The following is a 15472-nucleotide window of genomic DNA, read 5'->3' as shown; positions in this document are numbered from 1 at the left end:
ATGTCTATTTTGTCTACCCTTCTTTATGGAGAGATTTCTTTTTTAACCCAAACCTGCAAATGCCCAGAAATGATAAATGAAATGTGATATCAATTTATTCTTAGGTAGTTGTACTTCTTGTGACTTGATTGGCTAAGTCAATGTGATAGACTTGATCATGCTACCCAAAAGGGAGTGGGGGAAGAAAAGAAGGAAAAGGGAAGATTACCATATCAGTTCAAGAATCTAATTGATTCCAAGTGGACTAATTGTCACTCTTACTTGATGAGTTGTTGAACCACAAATACTGATTTCCGTGATTTGTTTAATTGATAGGTTTACATATTTCAAGCTAACAAAAGAAAAAATTTCACCAATAACATGAGTGGTCCAGTCAATCCTTCTCTCTCCCTTTTTTTTTTATTTCCTGGTATGAAGTGTTCCAATCAATCTTTCTTTTTGGTGATGACCCAGTCAATCACAGTATATGCGTGGTACCTAGCTTAGTTGTTACTGCCAAACAAACAGAGAATAAGACTAGATGTGATATTGAAAAAAGAGCCTCTTTTCTATGTTAATGTTTCTCTTTATTTTTAATTTTATATTTGCAACTCATAAATTATTACTGTAGTTTTAACATATGGCATGAGTGATGTCAAAAGTAAAGTGAAAGCTGAAACATAAATCTAACTTAAAATGGTTTTGAGAAAAGATCATGAGGATGGTTGCTATGCTAGTTTTTCTTGAAAATTAGTATTTGACTAAGGTAGCCCTAATTTCTTAATTATCGTGGAAATTTGTTCTTTTGATTGTAAATATGGTGTACGTCAACACTCTCATGTGTCTTTCTCTTTCCAAACAAAAGGTAGAGATGTCTTCATATGGATAGAATCGAGTTACTGTCGGATCAATGCAAACGCGAGGCGATTCGCCATTTCAATTCTCTTGGAAAAGAAAAAAGTATGAATTAATTAATCACCCTAGTGATCATCTTATATCAACCTTGCTAAATAGGTATTTGATATATTGTGGAAAAGTCAGCTACATAGGTCTAACAACTGAGATTCATAAAAGATTGAAGTAGTTCAAAAACAAAGTACTACTGGCCCAAGAGATAAGGTGAATTACGTAACCATACATGCAGTCTATAGTAATTAATTCCTACCAAAAAAAGATCTATAGTGATTAATTAAGAATGACCAAACCAAACTTAGTTTTCTCTATGTGCATGCATAGCTTATGAACTCAAAAGTGATGAAACATGAATGTGAAACCTGCTTTCATGTCATTGACTGTTCTTGTTGAATAATTTTCCCTTCTTGGTGGCTTTGGTTAATTTCTGGTCTTTGGTATTAGTTGGTAGTTTAGTGGACTGGACCTAGTTAGCTTTTGTGGTTAATTATTCTAAGTTAATTAATTTGAAAGATTAGACATCACCCAGATCAGTTATTCTTCACCTTATCTTGCTCTCTCCACCAAATTAAACAATTTAAAGTGTCTATAAATTAGTATTAATGGATTACTAATACAAATTTAAAACATAAATCAAGGTGGTATGAGACCAAAATCCTCCACTGTCGGTGATGAAGGAAAAAGTGTTTTCCACTAGCAGTAGTTAATTTGATTATGATTTAGCTTCACAAGGCAGCATTACTACTTACCCAAAAGGTGGAAAAAGACTATCTATCATGAAGAGTTCAGTCAATATTATGGTTATTGAGCTATGACCTTTGCTGTCAGGCCTTCAGCTCCTGTGCTCAAAGCTAACTTTGCCACCAACTTTCTTATTATACTGGGTCACATCGCTTATAGATCAATTAAAGTTTAAGTTTGTAGTTCCTAGCTGTCTACTTCTGTTCTTCATCATTAACTTGAACTCACCAAATCCATGGAAAGAGTGCAAACATCCATTTAAAGTTTAAGTTGAACAAGTCATTCTCACCAAGAATTTTTCAGAAAGACAACATATATTTATCGATTTAAACTGAAACCTCTCTTTTTTATATAGTAGCATTAATTTTCTCCCAAACAAAGTAGTTCAACTTTGAAATATTTGCACCACTTTTCTACCTGCTTAGTGACTTCAGCATCACGGCATTATTGTCATAATTCAGGAAATAATTACATGGTTACCTAAAATATTGAAGCATAAAAGTTACAATTAACAATAAGAAGTGGATCAATTAGCTTGATCTCTTGTGGTTTAGTAACAACCATGTATAGGTGATGCAATAAACCCAGGTCAAAAAGGAAGAATTTTGATACATTCTCTGAACAAATGTTTATAAGTAGTTGGTGGTGAAAGGACCTTGAACCTACATTTAACTGTCTCTTTATCCAAAATTGCAAGAAAGAAGAGGCAAGAAAATGTTGGTGACCAAACCCACTAGAAAAACATTGAAACAAATTGTCATTATCATGTTAAGTACTGTAGTCATGACTAGAGATGGAAACCAATTTCTTCACCCTCTTTGATTTTCCTTGTAATGGCATCACAATCCATATTGATTGGCTGCTACTGCCAAGTGGAAGTGAAGAAAGAAAGCTACATGTAGATCATAAAAATCATCTGGGTTTGATTATTTTGGCTTAAGCTAATATGATTTCTTCAATGAGTCATCATCAAAGAAGTGAAACAATTCATTGCATGGCCTAAATCAACAATGATTGAAATTCAAGTAGGAACAAAGCACAAGCAGCCTCTTTGTTTGACTCAACCTAAGACTTCAAAATTAAATGAAAATGAATAAGAGTTATACTTCTTATTACCATAGTGTGAATAGAAAACTGGGTAAAAATAAATAAATAAATTAACGACTTACGGGTCTCGGCTCAAGATTTCATAATAGCTTCTCAGCAAAAATTGTTGAAATAAGACTATATTTTATCTTTCATAAGAGCACATAAATCATTTTATACTCTTATGAGACATAGGGTCACACTTTACCCTATGTTAATAGAGATAAAATTTATGGAAGTAGAGAAATCATTTTACACTTCTTACATGGCCTAATCCTCTATTCTAATGGGTAGAGGTCATTGCTTCTCTCACACATCTTTTTTACATATTAAAAATGAGACCCATTAGAGGATTTAACATTGATTTTTTTTTAATAAAATCCAAAAGTAGACTCCCTTGCTTAATATGCTGTGTGAGGTATGAACAGAACACAGGTCTTACTTAAATAGATAGAAGAGCTCAACTAAACACAGGGTCACGCTTTGGCTTTTAGGGTTTTTTTTTAACTCTAATTTATTTTGATTTCAGCCAAACAAAACACATGTTTGTGTTTTTTTTTTTAAAATTTTGTCCCAAGACGTCACTACCCACGCAACTGAAAGCTCAGCTTGAAGCCTCTCAAACACGCAGTGGAGAATCTTCAAGACTTGAACAAAAATATAACCAAATCAGCCAGCATGGGTCCTCCCTACTTTTTTTCTTTCTTTCCTGTATCAGTTTTGTATGAAATGAAATGAAATGAAAAAAAAAATGATCAGTGCAGGAGAAAGAGAGTGACAGCTTTCCAAGAAATTGTTTGGTTTTCGTCTCATTTTGAAATCTGACACCATTAGATTGTTTATTTATCTTTCATCCACGTTGGGATCTTTTGAGAGCATAAATAGCCAACCGTGCACCCAGAAAGAACTGAGCTTTTGGATCTCAAGGCACAAGGCTCTACTGGGCAGAGGAGAGAAAGAGAAGAACCAAGCTTAAGAGCTGTAGAGAGGAGCATCTCATATAACTCCAAACTTAAAAAAGAGAGGAAAGATGGTGAGAGCTCCATGTTGTGAGAAGATGGGATTGAAGAAGGGGCCATGGACACCACAAGAAGACCATATTTTGATTGCTCACATTCAGAAACATGGCCATGGCAACTGGAGAGCACTTCCCAAACAAGCTGGTAACTGCCAAAATCCTATATGGGTTTTCAATATTTCTCTGCTCACCAAGATCTATAGTCCCAACACTGAAATTATACCCAGACATTTCAGGAGTTCATTTCATTTTTGTTTCCTAATCTCTTCATCTCCTCCTTCAGGGCTCCTAAGGTGTGGAAAGAGTTGCAGACTCCGGTGGACGAATTACTTGCGGCCGGACATTAAGCGAGGGAACTTCACAAAAGAAGAAGAGGATACCATCATACAGTTACATGAATTGCTGGGCAATAGGTGTGTCTCCATTGGTTACTGTTCAATCCTACTTCATTCTCCATTTTCTTTTCTTCGTTTTTTCTATGTTATGTGATCAATAGAGCCCAATTTGATGTATTGACATTAAATTGAACCAGCTTAGTAAAAGATAGATTAAAGTACTTCATTCAATCTTTCCATCAGCTTTGGAGCTTTTAACATATCATCATCCACCCCTTGTCAGTGACTTTGATGGAACTCATCCTTAAAAAGTTAGCCTTAAAGAAAAAGTTTTGTAATGTTAATGATTCTGCCTTTCTTGTGGAACCCAACATGCAACTTCATCCATAGCCCACATTGAAATGAGAGGAAAAAAAAAATAATAAGAAAACAGAATAAAACCCGTGTGGAATCATATTTTGCGGTCCAATTGCATTATCCATGCCTCTGTAGCAGAGCATCTCAGCCAGTATTTAAATGGATTTCACTGAGAAAAAGATTGCTTATCTTGTTCTCTCTTCCCCGAGTGAAAATATTTTATAAGAACAAGTGGATCAAATTTTCTCGAATTTCGCATCAGCATTTGAGATATTACTAAATTTGATTAACCCACATGAAGAGCCCAGTCATGCATGTGTTACCTCTGCAACAGTTGCAGTGCTATCAAACAGAGATCTTTTTTCTTTTCTGCTTAAAATTTGTTCTCACATGGTGTTTCACTTTAAATTTGCAGATGGTCAATGATAGCAGCAAGGTTACCTGGAAGGACAGACAACGAGATAAAGAATGTATGGCACACCTATATCAAGAAGAAACTCAAACAAAACCAGATCGGCCCAGATTCTAAAACCCAAATTTCTTCTGAAAATTCCAAATGTGATTCCAACAACACAATGAGACATTCATCAGAACCAGTGACGAGAACTGAGAATCAAGGTCATGTCCCTGTATCTCCACAACAATCTTCTAGTGATGTCTCTGGTGTTACAGACTCCCTTAACATGGATTCTTCTGCAACTTTCCCTGCAATTGATGAGAGCTTCTGGTCTGATATATTATCATCAGCTGAAACTTCCAGTGGGCAGGAGGATTTTCCGGCAATGGAAGTGGACCCAGAACTTCAATTTTTGTTTTCTCCAGTATCGGCTACATCTGAATCCATTTGTGCTTTTGGATTGGATCACAATGAAGACAAGGATTTTTGGTATAATCTTTTCATAAAGGCAGGGGAATCTCCAGAATTACCAGAGTTTTAAATAGTGTAGTACTTTTATTTTGGGGTTTTTGACCGTTGGCACTTGGGGAAGAGTACAAGAATGTCTCTTCTCGATTTGAGTTCTGACTTGAACCAAATTAGGAAATGGCATATACATGTATTATACATGTAGTATTATACATGTGTTACAAATACTTATATACTTACTAACATTTCAAGGAGTTCTTGATTTCTTCTTCAAATACAATCTGCAATTGTACACCATGCAAGATATAACAATTCTAAACAATCTATATAAGTTTATGCGTATCTCAAAGGTTTTTTTGTATATAATTTGAATATACGGCGAAACTTTATCTCACCAAGGAGATTGAAGTTCTTGACCTTGTATTATGAGGTGTTGATCTTCTATTAACTGAGCCAACCCCCTTAAGATTGAAGATTTCAATTTTCACACAAATTTACAACAAGATTGCTATATTGGGCTGATTCAATTTATGGATCTTACACTTGATCTAACCCTAAGTAGGTAGATAAGATCTCATTAGTGCCATCATTGTTGCAAGGTGATATCTAAAAATGAATGAATTTTGGCTTAGTATCATCGAAGAGTTGCTTAGTTGGTAATGACTAGCACTTCTTAGTGAAAATGTCATAGGTTTGATGTTCCTTGTGGCATAATAGTCCTTATACCATAATACAAAGCCATCAATTCCCTGTTCCCCTCCCCCACACCTCCCCTTCCCCCACCCAAAAAAAAATAATAATAAAGAAGGCCTGACAATATTGCTAATTTTGTCAAATGTGGTGTCTCTACCTTAAAAGTAACAAGATTATGTGATTGACCTTAATTGACTTTAATACATGATCCCTTTTTTTTTTAATGTAAAGAAATTACATGGTGTCTTGATCCTTGAATTCCCAAAATTTCCCCTCCTTTGTCAATGATCATTTGTCCTCATATCAACTCAATTTGTGATCCAAATACATTGCTTTTCTCCCAGCATGGGAGAGAGGAGTTGCACTTGTCTTGGTTACATTTAAGAGAGAAAGAGACTGAAAAAGTTTCTCTCAAGATCCAGTGCATCTCCAAAAAGTATCAAAAAGGCGTCTCACGACCATTCTGGATCCTCTACCGAACAAGGTAGAGTTCTATGCTTCCTCAAACACAATAGGGGGACCCACCTCTAAGCGGCGACAAAATAAATTAAAGGTGGTATCACTAGTAAGCTCAACATAGATCCCCTTCCTTGTATAATATGAAGAAGTGTGAGAGGAGTACAAAAAGATGAACTTCTATCATAGCTAGGCTACAGACTTCTCAATATATCCTTGGTCAACTATTAAGATGTGTGAATCTTCTTCTTCATTTTTTATTTTTGGAGTGGAGGTATGGTACAGAATGTGTGAGCCTCAATGATGAAAAAAAAAACATAATGTGTGGTAGACAACATTTTCCAAACCATGCATGAAATTTTACTAACCCCTGTTTTTTCATGTTTTCCGTCCTCCCTTTGCATGCTGAAAATGTATTTTGGATTTTAATTGTGAATGGTGTTCAAGAAAAACACCATGTGAACGAAATTGAAGGTTAAAAAAAAAAACGTGAAGATGTGAAAAGAAAAAAAAACGTGCAGGTATGAAAAAAAAAAGTAAACGTTGATGGGCTGAACTTGAAGGGTTGTACTTGCTATTATATTGCAAGGTTTCATCACCACCAAGTACAAATATTTTCTTCTTCTTGGATTAAATCACATAACCATAATATATGCAAAGCTAAGGTAAGGATAGAGGGGGTCTTGATTTTACGGACCTCTCTACCCATAATAGAGCTATGTATGGTAGATTGGCGGAGAATTTGGTTGGTCCAAATGGGAGAGCTACTGGTCTAGAATTTTCAAATCTTTGTATTTTCGTAACTTTGACTTATTACATGCTTCTACCAAAAAAAAAAAAAAGACTTATTACATTCTTCTTTTGGTAATTTCCTATCTTGGCAATGGAAATGAGTGATGATTGGTAGAGAGGTTTTAAAGAAATGTTTACTTTTGATTGTTTTTTATTGTTGGCTCTGATGAGCTCGTTGATGTGTGGGAAGACTGTTGGGTGAAGTCTAATTGAAATTTTAAATGTTTTTTTTTATAGTAAAATGAAAGTTTTAAATTAAGATAGAAATTCATATTGGTTACAGTTCCTGCTGTCTGTTATGGCCAACATAACTAACTTACTAAACCATTCCTCTAGTGTTGGGGATTTAAAATTACCAAAAGATGATCTAGGGTAGTTCAATAAGATCTTAACAAAAAGAGTTGTTAAATGTATCTGCCTAGGCAGAATAAAGGAGTCTTTAATTGTTCAGCACAACCTTTTAATTTTCTAGTACTAAACTTTAAAATTCTAGATAATAAAACTGCCTTTAATAGTTATGCAACAATCAAACTAACCACTATGTTATGTGCAGGGGTATATCATGAACTATTGAAGAAAGCAGGGTGGTGCGTGGGGATACTTTTGGAAGGGCGTCTCAACTATTTGGATACGGGACAAATAGCTAATGGTGGATAAATGGAGGCACTACTTAAGGCAATTACGATGGGACCAGAATATGCGAAGAAACACCAAATTACAATGCAAGAAATTATCTAGAGTTTTAAAGTTTAGTACCAGAAAATTAAGAAAATAACAAATATTACCAAGGTAAATGAGCTTATTGGTCATGCGACAAGACAACGGACAGCTGATTTGGTTCAAAATATTTTTCATCCTGATGATTCAAAAGAAATTTTGAAAATCAAGCTGGTTTATTTCAATTGGAAGACCATCAAAAGTATGGGGTCCAACCAAGAATGGGATTTTCTCAACAAAATCAGCATATCACCATTTACACAACCTCAAGGGGCATGAACAAAAAACATCTACAGTGGGTAAAATTAAAAAGAAAGATTGATTTTTGGTTTGAAACAACAGAATGGGGGAATGGGGAAAAATAGCTGGGGAATACGCTCCTAGCTCAAAGAGCCATTTTCTCATCCTTTAACATGAAAAAGTTGAGGATACAGATATGACAATGTGAATGAAAAGCGTTTCTGCAAGAACTGCACCTTTTGCTGAAGCGGGACATTTGCATGAGCAAACATAACCACCACAGTTTCTAAACTAGTTTTGCGTGCCTCTTTAATGCAATAATGAGCTACATACGTTCCATCTAAGGCGGCATATCTTGGCACTGGTAGCTGTAGATCCACTAAAAATACAACGAAACTCAGACCAAGCATTCATGGATGGTTCGTTCAAGCTAAGGCTCCCACAGAAGCTATCATCCTGCAATTTCTGTTGCAAGGCTAGCACAAGGACAGGATACTCTGTATCATGGGGCATTCACAGTACATTCAGACCAATATAACCACACAACAGACATTAGACACCCTGAATCTATGCAACTCGGAGAATCAACCAGGGCAAGAAATCAATATAAACGTCTGAAAACTAGACCTGATGGTGCAATATCAAAGAGAAAAAAGATATTTTTCAATTAACAACCAACAGAACTACATGATAGCCCATTAAAACCATGTTCTGATGCACTAAAACTCCACTCATCAATGGGATCCTTTATAAGGGGAAAAACAAATTCTAGATGGCACAACCAAAAACCGAAGGAAGAAGCGGCTTCCCTGTTGCCAACTGCTTCTATGATATCTCAAATAGCTTATTCAAAATGTAAGCTAACACTCTTAACATACAAACCACAGGCTCTGCTTAACCACCCAGCTAGAGAAGTGAAGAAGCAATCTAAGAGATGCACGAGTATGCCAGAGCCTTTTCCTCTGTGAGTTCCTCAGCTGTCAAGTCCAACTTCTTCCTTGAGAACTCGTCAATTTTGAGCCCTGTTGAAGAAGAGAAAATTGAGCCACATTTTTAGGGGAATTTGGTACTGTTAATCAATCTGTAAGCTGGAATTGCCAAATGCAAGCCCATTATCAAGAAAAGACATAAACATGCACCAAGTTGAATTTAGCAAAATCAGGACCAATATTTCATACTGTTATCAAAGAAACAAATGATATATCTACAGCTGTTTGCCAAAGGAAAACAGGAGGAGCCAAACCAAGAACGTTTCTACATGGGTTTCCCTTTTCTTTTTTCTTTTTTTGTGGCTTGGAGTTGGTGGCATTAAAGACAGAAATGAAGAAAGAAAAGCCCAACAGAACAACAACAACCAAAAAAAAAAAACTTGTGTTCTCCAAATGTTTATGCTGGATGAATAAAAACTTACGAGCTGATCTAGTAAAAATAAGGGGGGAAATTTCCAATAATTATTAGCAAGAAAAAGGAAGACAGCACATAAACAGAAGAGAGAACATTCTAGACAGCCTAAACTATAGATAAGAGGCACTCCATGAAAATTTTTACAAGACTTTCAAGTTTGTAAAAAAGGTGTCATGATGGGCTAAGATCAACATGTGCTGTTTTTATCAACATGATAATAAGGGCCTAGTTGGGAGCCACTGGTTTGTAGGACCTAACTATGGCCATCAAGGCCTCCCACAGCTCGTCATTAACAGACAAACTGTTCGCAATCTAATTGATTAGCACTCGGCCATTTCATGAAGGCATGGTCTGGTTTTATCTCACGCCTTTGGAACCAAAGTTTCAACTTGGTGGAACTTTTAAGTAAACAGAAATATCCCTTCAAAATTGGGTCATCCAGCAGGCTGTAATTCATCAATAGGTTTTACTTTTGTCTACATAGGACTTGAGTTCCATGCATGTATATGACCTTCAATGCTACTCGGTCTTGTGCATGTGATACTCCTGTGCCTAGACAAGAGACTGCAGGAAATGGCAGAAATGCCCAAGGGCAGGTGATCATACCACAGAGCCCTGTGCCCAGATGTAGGAGCTGCACACTGCATGTAACCAGCTAGCATTCTCATCAAGCTGCACACCGCGTGTGACAAGGTATTCATGGCAGAAGGTCGGGCATCATGCTGTTAGTTGTGTTATAAGGGTGGCCCCTCTAACCTAGAATCATCCAAGAAAGGTGGATGTCAGAGGGAGAGATCCACAAGGTACGCATCCAAAAGACTGATCACTCTTCTTTTCTCCAACCCATTAAGAGCAATATTCGACAACTACATGGTAGAAGACTCAGCTGTTTATTCGACTCTTACCCCCTTTGGGACCAGCCCACGGCTTCAATGGTTGACATGTGATAGGAACCTGTGCCAACTCACTGCACAACATGCAAGTGCCTGGGAGACTAGTGAGGCCAAAGGCCTGGACACCCACGTCAGCAAAAACATAATAAAACATCTAATCACAGTCTGAACCAATCACCATTAGTCCATTACAATAAACCCTGTAGCATCACTATCTTACCCTAGCCTCAGGTCTGAAACGAAATCACACCTCCATTAACCAACCAGGGCATATCAATCTGTCCCATAGCCACCGTTAGCAACCACCTCAATCCGTTATCAGTTGAACTGATCTACGTTAGTCATTACTCATTAGAATGCTTTCAGCTGGAATTTATTCAATTGCATCTGTTTCACTTTAATCTTGATTTTTGTTTCTTTATATCAAGTGCTAGTGTCACTAAATATCTTACCTAGCCTTACGATCTTAACCAAGCCTCAGGCCTGAAACAAAACCAAACCTTCATTCACCAACCAGGACACGTCTATCTGTCCCATAGCCTCCGTTAACCACCACATCAATCCGTTATCACTTGGATTGATCTACGTTACTGTCGTTACTCATTAGAATTCTTTCAGCCGGAACTTATTGTGTTGCATCTGTTTCACTTTTTCTTGATTTTCGTTTCTTTATATCAAGTGCTAGTGCCACTAATTTGTTGCTACAGAGTAAAAACTACTGCAGTCTTAAAATTGAACTGAATTGTTTGTTTTTTGCTGCTGGTTTGAAGTTTGTCGTAAAATGTGAACACTTGGTCAATTCTACTAACATTTGAGATATTAGGCTTCCTGTGATAACAGATTGAGATGGACTGGAATTCAAACTTTATGTTTACTAAATACTGTTTCTGCATGCCAAAGCACAGCTCTGAACTTCTAATTATTTAATTTCTAATTAAATAGATATCTGCTTTTGTCATTTGGCAGTTTTTTTTAAATTATGGATTATGGTTGACTTTTCTGGTTCAATTTGACTCCTGATGTAGCACATAAACAGAATTATAGCTGCCATACTAACTGCTGGCTTGTTGCCTAAATGCCTAGAGGCCCTCCAACACGTTGGATCTCCCTGCCCTGGTGCATTGATAACTATAATGATAAAGGAAGGGGCCAAAGAACAAAAAGGCTAGGCCTATACACAACTGGTAATTGAGAAACACATGTTTATCAACTGCATTCTTACCTTGGACGATTGACCATTCTCCATTGCGACAAGTAACAGGGAAAGAGTAGATAAGACCAGCTGGAACGTTGTATGATCCATCAGAGTATACACCCATGGAAACCCAGGTGCCCTAAGAGCAAGAAGGAAGAAAATGGTAAGAGAACTGAAAACCAGGGGGGTCACATCCAAGAGAACCAAACCATGACGGGGAGCGAGCCCTATCCCAAGTACAATGGCAAACCTTAGTATAAGAAAACTCAAGGACCCAAGAAAGAATAATCACCTCTGGAGTTCCAAGCACCCAATCACGTATGTGGTCACAAGCAGAACTGGCAGCAGACAAGGCACTGGAAAGCTTCCGTGCTTTAATAATTGCTGCACCACGTTGTTGGACAGTGGCGATGAACTCCCCATTCAACCTGAAAGAGTTAGCTTTAAAATTAGGTAACAGAAAATCAAATCTAGGCACAAAAAGAAAGGTTGGTTTTCCATCCTCACCATTCATCATTGGCAACAAGCTCCCGTACAGGCTTCTCTCCAGCTGGAGTCTTGACAGTTGCGTGGTTGACATCGGGATACTGACTAGAAGAATGATTTCCCCAGATAATAGCATTCTTGACATCAGAGACTTGAACATTCAACCTCTCTGAGATTTGACCAAGAGCCCTGTTATGATCCAACCTTGTCAGGCAGGTTATGTTTTTATCAGGGATAGATGGTGCAAACTCCTTCAGGATCAAGGCGTTAGTGTTTGCTGGGTTAGCAACAACCAAAACCTGCAATTAACAGACAACAGAAGTATAGTCAAAAGCACTCATGGGCACCTTTATGTAAATGTTTGCCAACAAAAACACACAAAAATCTATACTTCAAAGAAAGGCTTAGTCACTAAAATAACACAAGAGAATAAAGTTAACACCTTGCAGTTAGCAGCTGCATGCTCCTCCAGTGCTGAGGCTTGAGACTTGTAGATGGAAACATTTTTAGACATCACATCCTTTCTTTCCATTCCTTCTTTCCTTGGGAAACCACCAACCATGACTGCAATGTTGACCCCAGTGCACGCCTCAACAACATCGGTTGTAGCAACAACACCTGGTAAATCCATTCAATCAGATTACTTTCTCTATTCAACAAATGATAACATCGATCTAACACAATGATCCAAAGACGGATCTTTGGCAATCATATACAGTTTTTCATGTTAAGAGGAAGAGAATAAACCTTTCAGAAGAGGAAATGCAGCATCGACCAACTCCATTTTAACTCCATTTAAGGCTTCTGCAGCAGGAGGGATATCAAGCATGTGCAGAATTACAGGCTGGTCAGCACCCAGCATGATTCCTCTGGCAACCATGGGTACAAGAGCATACCCAATTTGACCTGTAAACCAAACAAAATTAGTTCTTAGGGAAGAGCTCAATCATATCTTTAATCAATAGCGCTGAAAGGATGAGAAAAAAGGAAGAAAATTAATGCCACATACATTACAAGGGGCATTCCACAGAAAAATGCATGTTATATTAAATACATGTACAGACATACACAAAACTAAGGATTTTCCAGTGTCTGCAGATAAATAAATGTTGCATTCTGAATAATCAAAAACACACATGCACTCAATCAAGGAGGAATATAACGCATTTTGATTGTGTTTGACAAGGGGTTTAACGAATTTGAAAGAAACCCCATATAAATTAAAAAATGATCAATATGAATCCAATCAAAAGAAAAAGTTCAGTTAGAACTGAATTTAGTAGATTTTACGCTGGAAAAAGAAATAAAATAAATGGACTGAGTAAAAAGCTCCAAAACTGAGATTAAATTGACATTTTACATAAAAGGTGTTAGTTATTCATGGGTGTAGATGTAATGCATGTTCAACTGCACTGTAAAAAATTGTGAAGTTAAAAAACTTCTGCATAATAAATAAGAGCACTGTTAGTATTGATACCAATATGTTAATACAATGTAAATACTCTAGGTCATTCTGCCAAGAAAAGATACAATCCTGACAATATCCAATTAAACAGGTATAACAGTTGATACCACAATGGATGTTCTTTAAATGCTGAAGAAAACGTCAATGACCATACAGTCTATACTGATACTTTTCCCATTACCCAGGCATATGAAAAGTCTAGACAGAACATATCAACACAAAACGAATCCATTACAAATGGAGATACACAATAAAGTGAGCTATGTGTCATTCAAGGCTCCAGATTTATCCAAAAAATTACAAAGTGGATCGTGATTAACACGTCAGACAAATTAACAGGCCAATAAATCAACAAACTTCGACAAACTAACTCCAGATCCTTGAAGATCATTCTTATATCAACTGGATAAGAGGCTAGGATCTATCAACATGCCAGAGTCCATTAAATGAGTTGAAGCTTACCTTACGAACAGACCAAAAAATCCAACTCAAAATTAAAATCAATTTTATATGCAGGTACAAGAAACAGATTGTAGAAGATCTAATAAAGTAACTGCCGAAAGCAAACTTCACAAAGAATCAGCGACTGGCCAACTGGAGACAAGTACTACGATCAAAGAGTTTGAAGCTATTTCGATGGAGGAATATAAACGCATACTTCGATCATCGGGTTCAGTGAGTGTGGTTAAGGTAATAGAAGACAGTAACAACAAATCCGACCAGAACGCTAAAAGCACGAAGTGTTCGAAGATCAAATAGTGAAATCCGATTATTCAGATCGCAAGCATCAGTAGTAGAATCATTTAATTATCATCCGATCCAATCGAAGATTCGTCAAAAGTCAAATAGAAGTACACTCTAGCGAATAAAAACTGTATCAAACAGAGAATCGCAACTGCTAATGGATCCATAACTATTTAAAGTCATATTTTTACGAATTTTTGAAGCAGATTCAGCCATCAAAAAATGGAATCACACAGACAAAATTCAGAATAACTAAAAGGAAAAAGAGACAGGACGAAATGCAAGATCTGGGGCACTTTATCAATCACTCAGATCTAAAAAGTAAATCCAGAAATGGCCAAGCGAACCTGCAGCTCCTGTAACAAGAACACGAACTGGTTCCTTCGCCATCGATGAACAACAAAGAAAACACAACTGGAACGAGAAGAGTTAGGGATAGGGAAAAATCCACGGGAGCCGGATTAAGTTAGATTTACAGAGAGAGAGGAATTTATAGAGATATGGTCGAAGTGGCGGTGCTAAAGTACGCTCCATGCGTATACAGCATATTCCTTTTGGTTTTAGTTGGTTTTGACTCCCTGGTGAACCGGTGGAGACATGCGGTCGACGTGGCGAGGATTTGGACCTGCATTCCAGTGTGGAGTAACTGATATGCACGTAGTCTTTTTACCCGACCCGGTACTGCCAATCAGGGGTTTCGGATCGGTATCAGTTATGGATCATTATGACCCTCCTCATACCCGCACCCCGCAGCGAATACATTTATTTTTTTGGTTAAATGAGTCATTCTTGATGCTTTACTGAAATTGAAAATTTGTCATTCTTTAATAGATTTGTTTAGGCCTGTTTGGATACATGGATCAGAGATTTGAGATTCACAAATAAAATATTTATATCTGTTTGGTTATGTGAATCTCTAGATTCATGAAATCTAGAGATTCACACATTTTTACACTAAAAACGTGAATCTGTAGATTTTTGAGTATAAGGTGAAGTCCAGAGATTTCATCTTTACAATAAAAGTGTTAAACATCTGAATCATGACTCCATAAATATTTTTTTAGGATTAAATCTATAGATTTCATTCCAAAGAT

At 36.9% G+C, this 15472-nt stretch overlaps 2 protein-coding genes across 2 annotated transcripts; one reads left to right on the top strand and one right to left on the bottom strand.

Moving 5' to 3' along the window:
• The first annotated feature begins 3602 nt into the window (after positions 1-3602).
• On the top strand, positions 3603-5621 carry LOC149003213 (transcription factor MYB30-like). Its single transcript, XM_089137752.1, has 3 exons — positions 3603-3881; positions 4020-4149; positions 4844-5621. The coding sequence occupies exons 1-3, from the start codon at positions 3749-3751 to the stop codon at positions 5364-5366; spliced, it is 786 nt and encodes a 261-aa protein (XP_088993878.1). The 5' UTR covers positions 3603-3748; the 3' UTR covers positions 5367-5621.
• A 3211-nt stretch (positions 5622-8832) lies between these two features.
• LOC149003212 (malate dehydrogenase) lies at positions 8833-14850 on the bottom strand. The gene is made up of 7 exons (XM_089136676.1): positions 14726-14850; positions 12917-13075; positions 12612-12787; positions 12191-12468; positions 11976-12111; positions 11711-11822; positions 8833-9213 (listed from the first exon to the last, which is right to left on the bottom strand). The coding sequence occupies exons 1-7, from the start codon at positions 14766-14768 to the stop codon at positions 9119-9121; spliced, it is 999 nt and encodes a 332-aa protein (XP_088992802.1). The 5' UTR covers positions 14769-14850; the 3' UTR covers positions 8833-9118.
• Between the last annotated feature and the right edge of the window lie 622 nt (positions 14851-15472).

The sequence above is a fragment of the Hakea prostrata genome, chromosome 10, assembly GCF_041222555.1.
Source record: "Hakea prostrata isolate BN-2017 chromosome 10, UWA_Hpros_2, whole genome shotgun sequence".
In the NCBI taxonomy this organism is placed as follows: Eukaryota; Viridiplantae; Streptophyta; class Magnoliopsida; order Proteales; family Proteaceae; genus Hakea; species Hakea prostrata.
Note: the sequence above shows the minus strand (reverse complement) of the source record. Positions and strands in the feature narration are given on the sequence as shown.